Below are 5,622 nucleotides of genomic sequence, written 5' to 3' on the forward strand. Positions count from 1 at the left end.
ATTCGACTCCATGACTAGGCGGAAGAAACTTAATTTTTTGAAGGTTTAAGGAGGAATGTTGTGTTTCTTTTTTGGCTACGCACAGTGAAACCGCTCACACAAGTCAAGTGTCCGGGTGTGGATTCCAAAGGCAAAATGGGCATCAAAAGAAGGGCCTCACTTGGCACGAGGGCATTCCAAGCCATAGCGTCCCGTACATCCAGCCGTGATTGCATGATCACATGGGTCACTCAATCTCAACCCAAAGGATACGCCTGAAAATTCTAGACTGACGGAGTAATATGGGTGTTTTACAAATCTTCACCGGCCCCTGATAGGGGGTGTGGGCCCCTCATCCCCTTTCCTTCCAATCAAATTAACCCAGCTCAGCATCCCCGTAAATCTCAGTAAAAATCAGCCCGTGTGTGTAGCATTGCTCGGATACGCCAGCAGATGCGGGAATTAATGAAAAAACAATTTTTAACACCAGAAACAACATGTGTGCATGGATATACACTGGAGCAACAATTTCACCAACATATAGCATATAACTCATGTCTGACGATCACATAGAGAAAATTAAGGTGGAATACATAGGATAACTACTAGAATCGATCCAGTCTAATTATATAGCCAGCGAGCATTGCCCAAATGGAGTAATATAATTAACTAGTAGAGTCGATCTGGATATTAACACTGCACTAGATACGGCACTACTCCATCAACCGTCACAGCAGAATGAATGCATACTCTACGCTCTCATCAGTACCTGGTGGAATATCACTGATCCACGAACATGATCAGAAGAAATAGGTTACGTACTTCATGCCCCACCCATCACCTCCCAGGAGGGCCCGGAAGCTGAGGAGGTCGCCCACCACGATGAAGCAGAAGCCCGCGGTGAAGTAGATCCTGCCGAAGATGTATCCTGGGTCGGCGGCGAGGAAGATCCAGACGGCGCTGGCGTACATGCAATGGAAGAGGACGGTGACCGCAAGGGCGAGGTAGGCGAGGGCACGGCGGGCCCGGCGACGGCGGCATGGGAGCAGCAGCGCCAGCGCCGCCGCGGCTGCCAGGGTTGGGGCGCAGCACATCATCCCGATGCAGAGGGCGATTACCCTCGCGGCCTCCGCGTCTGTCAGCTCGATGCAGGGCAGAATGAAGGAGGACTGCAGAGGACACCATACCAGCTTGGCACATGATGGATCGGTCTCAATGTCAAGCATCGGAAGGGTAGTGCACGGGTAGGTGGTTACCTGGCTGCACGAGACATGGATGTACTCGGCTATGTAGCCGCTTGCTACGCCGCAGACCGTGGCGAAGGCGTTGAGGAGCGCCCATCCGCAGACCAGTGGGACGTCATCCCGGATCTTCTTTTTGGCCTCGCTCAGACTCAGAGGCAGCAGATGAGGCGTCTTGCCGTCCATGGAGATCCAACCTAGGTAGGAGTAGGATGAGATCACGAGATCAGCAACAACGTATGGTTAGTTTCTCTTCTCTAATTTCATGTCCCCATTCGACATAAAAGAAGAAGAAGAGGAGGAGGAGAAAGAAGAAGAGGAAAAGCACATGACATTAGCAAGATGCCGGAGATGGAGGGGACTCACCGTCACTCGCTCGTCGGATGCAAGGGAGATGTTCTTCCTAGCTTGTTAGCTTGGATGCAAGGGGCTCGGGCTACAACTACAGAGCGCAACGACGACGCTAGCTAGTGGTGGAGGGGGGAGTTTAAGTGGCCGAGGGCACCGCAGCAGCGACGTGGGGCCGCCCCAAAACCCACTACGTGTCGAGCAGCCGCAGCATGACCTGCACACACACACACGCGCGCGCGCGCGCGCGCACACACACACACACACAGACAGAGGGAGGAGAGTCCGGTTCCTCTCATGGCAATGGCAGTGACAAAGGAAACTACCGCGAAGTTTGCGTCCGCGAAGCACCCATACCCTCTTTGGCAATGAGGGTGGCACACTCGGTGTCTTTGCAGGTTGACAAAAACGTGAAAACTTATCACGCGCACATACATACGGGGCAGTGAAAAGCTAGCTAGCCTGCTCTTTCTAATTAGCTGCACGGTCAGTTTAAGTTTCAAACTATAGCTAGTGTGATTTCTAGTAGCTAGCATACTGCATACACATGTAATAATTAATAACCCCAGCTTCCTGCACGGTGCACCTGCAGCCACACCGTACCACTCCAACGACTGGCGGTGGCTCATCCACATTTGGATGAGCTAGCTTACAATGATTTGACTGAATTGTTTGGTTCAGTTAACCTTTTGTGGTGCTTGGATGAGTTACATTGTTGACGGTTATCCATTAGATTTTTGATTTAAGGAGCCCACTCATCAACTTATTTACCTGTGTCAAGAATTGGAGGTGAAGCTCCACAACAAAGGTCTACACGCTTCAACTCCACCATTGTCAAAAGAAGGAAAAACACCATTGGTGATATGCATCTATCAAGGCATAAAGCATCCTATACCCTGTTGGAAATATGACCAAATTACTATGAGATTTAATCCGAATAAACAAAAGATAAATCATGACTACAGTAGCAGAGATTAAACTAATTATGCGAACTAGCATAGCAGATGAACAAATCACATCTAGGGCACATACTAGAAATATGAATTCTAGCACGATCTCGAACAGGAAGGATGGAATCACATACGTTGCAGCGGGAGCAGCACCGCCGGTGTTGACGTTGTCGCCCATGTCGTCGAGGATGAGGTTGCCGAGGTCGGGGAAGAAGTCATCGTTCGCGAAGTCGTCGCTGCCAGCAGTTGCGCGAGTGCGCTCCCCAAAAATCTGATCGCCCCTCTCCCGTACAGGATCATGAGAGGCGGGGTTCCGGAGGCCTGCTGTCCCTTCTCCCGGTGCATGCCGAAAGGAGGGATGGAGAAGACTTGTTTGGCGGCGCAATGATCTGGAACGGTGGTGAAAAACCATACGAAGCGGCGGCGGCTAGGGTAGACGTCTGTCTGACTATATAGTGCGGGCCAGGTAGGTCGTGGGAGTAAACCCCATATCCAAGTCGTCACGATCCAAAAGAATCGGAAACGGTTCAGTAATTAACGCGTTCGTTAATTATTAATTTTTCCCGAGCAGCAAAAATATAGACAACGTGCATAGCTCTGTCCTCGGTTCGGCTCAATCCTGCAACCCGCGGCGCGGCGCGTCGTGACGAGGCGAGGCGTGGCGTGGCGAGGCGAGCGAGGAGGAGGAGCGTGCGTATAGGTCTCCTCTTCTCATGCTCATACAAGTGGTAGAAGAGCTCATCTTATAAAGAGGTACAACTCTCTCTTAACTTATGAGGTGGGACTAAACTTTAGCCTCACTCACTCCACTCACATGTGTGCATGAATGGGCCAAGAGAATTTCAAAATTTTAGTTGGGCTTTGGGCCGAAAGCCCACTAGCAAATTCCAACAATCCCCCACAAAGTCTCATTGGCACATCTCACCATTTGGTTCCAAAACATTGTTAATATACCGGTGCTTAGTGGAGACTGTAAAGTTGAACTTCCACTTAGAGATTTATGCTACACTAGATCACAACTTGAATAGTGGACTATGCCTTGAACTACAAGTTTTCTGCGAGACTAGTTTCACACAAATTCTTGACCGATAGTGGGCTGCCGCAAGGCTTCCCCGCGGGTGGAGCGTATACGTCGTACTCCAGGGCCTTTTCATGAATTTATTAGAGAACACCCAATTCTCACTCCACTCACATGTGTGCATGAATGGGCCAAGAGAATTTCAGAATTTTAGTTGGGCTTTGGGCCAAAAGCCCACTAGCAAATTCCAACAATCCCCCACAAAGTCTCATTGGCACATCTCACCATTTGGTTCCAAAACATTGTTAATATACCGGTGCTTAGTGGAGACTGTAAAGTTGAACTTCCACTTAGAGATTTATGCTACACTAGATCACAACTTGAATAGTGGACTATGCCTTGAACTACAAGTTTTCTGCGAGACTAGTTTCACACAAATTCTTGACCGATAGTGGGCTGCCGCAAGGCTTCCCCGCGGGTGGAGCGTATACGTCGTGCTCCAGGGCCTTTTCATGAATTTATTAGAGAACAGCCAATTCTCACAGACTGCGACGTTAACAGTCAAATTCATATAGGTGTGTTCCTCAGAAGATATTCTGCAGGGCAACATCTCTGCTTACCCGAATAAGCCACTTGGAACACATTAAGATAAGTATCAACCTGCCATGCAGATCAGGAGAGTATTGCATCTTCACGGAGTGGGATAGTTAATATTGGGATACTCTCCTCCCAGCTGACCAACAGCTTGTCTCCCACTTCTACTTCACGGGATCTCCGATCACATGGAGTGGGTTACCACTATGGACAACTCGTGCGGTGGGTCTCAGACCCATCTCCATCGATGCATTATCTATCACATTTTGTGATAGACCCTTTGTGAAGGGATCTGCCAAATTTTTCGACATTTGGATATAATCCAACGTAATAACTCCGGAGTTCCTCAATTTTCTGACAGATTTTAGTCTCCTCTTCACATGCCTTGAGGACTTCATATTGTCCTTAGAACTGTTCACCTTAATGATCACAGTTCGATTATCACAGTTCATCAGGATAGGAGGTATTGGTTTTTCAACCATAGGTAAGTCCATCAAGAGCTCATGAAGCTACTCTGCTTCAATAGTGGCAGTGTCTAATGTTGTGAGTTTTGCTTCCATAGTTGACCTCGTTAAGATGGTCTGCTTGCAAGACTTCCAAGAAACAATGCCACCACCAAGAGTGAAAACATAACCACTTGTGGCCTTAATCTCATCAGCATCAGATATCCCGTTTGAGTCACTATAACCCTCCAGTACCCTTGGATACCTGGTGTAGTGAATCCCATAGCTCGCGGTGCCTTTCATATAGCGCATAACTCTCTCAAGCGCATGCCAATGACCATCTCCTGGTTTTGACACAAACCGACTCAGCTTGCTCACAGCAAACGAGATGTCAGGCCTCGCGGCACTCGCCAAATACATAAGCGAGCCAATAATCTGAGAATACCTCAGTTGATCTCTAGCAATCCGTCGATTCTTTCGAAGCAACACACTAGCATCATATGGAGTTGGAGAAGGCGTGCAGTTGCTATACCCAAAACGACTCAAGACCTTTTCCACATAGTGAGACTGAAGCAGTGTGATCCCACCATTCTCATCTCTCAACAGTTTGATGTTTAAGATAACATCAGCTGTTCCTAGATCCTTCATCTCAAAACAGCGAGATAAGAAATCCTTAACCTCCTTGATTAAATCAAGTTTGGTTCCAAAGATCAATATGTCATCGACATACAAACAAAGAATAACTCCTTCGCCCCACCATGGCGATAGTACACACACTTGTCACCATCGTTTACTACAAAGCCGGCAGTAGTTAATGTTCTTTCGAACTTCTCATGCCACTCCTTAGGAGCTTGTTTAAGGCCATATAAAGACTTTAATAACTTGCACACCTTTCCTTCCTGACCAGGTACTACAAAACCATCTGGCTGATCCATGTAAATTTCCTCCTTCAACTCTCCGTTGAGGAAAGCCGTCTTAACGTCCATTTGATGAACGGGAAGACCATGTGAGGCAGCCAGTGATAGTAGCACCCAAATTGTGGTCAGTCT

General features: G+C 48.1%; 1 protein-coding gene across 1 annotated transcript; it reads right to left on the minus strand.

Moving 5' to 3' along the window:
- Window positions 1-507: 507 nt before the first annotated feature.
- On the minus strand, window positions 508-1,715 carry LOC125548656 (uncharacterized). Its single transcript, XM_048712219.2, has 3 exons — window positions 1,587-1,715; window positions 1,236-1,417; window positions 508-1,148 (listed from the first exon to the last, which is right to left on the minus strand). Exons 2-3 carry the CDS (start codon window positions 1,404-1,406, stop codon window positions 780-782), a joined length of 540 nt encoding a protein of 179 aa, XP_048568176.1. The 5' UTR covers window positions 1,407-1,417; window positions 1,587-1,715; the 3' UTR covers window positions 508-779.
- Between the last annotated feature and the right edge of the window lie 3,907 nt (window positions 1,716-5,622).

The sequence above is a fragment of the Triticum urartu genome, chromosome 3A, assembly GCF_056163025.1.
Source record: "Triticum urartu cultivar PI428250 chromosome 3A, HENAU_Tu73, whole genome shotgun sequence".
NCBI classification, from domain to species: Eukaryota; Viridiplantae; Streptophyta; class Magnoliopsida; order Poales; family Poaceae; genus Triticum; species Triticum urartu.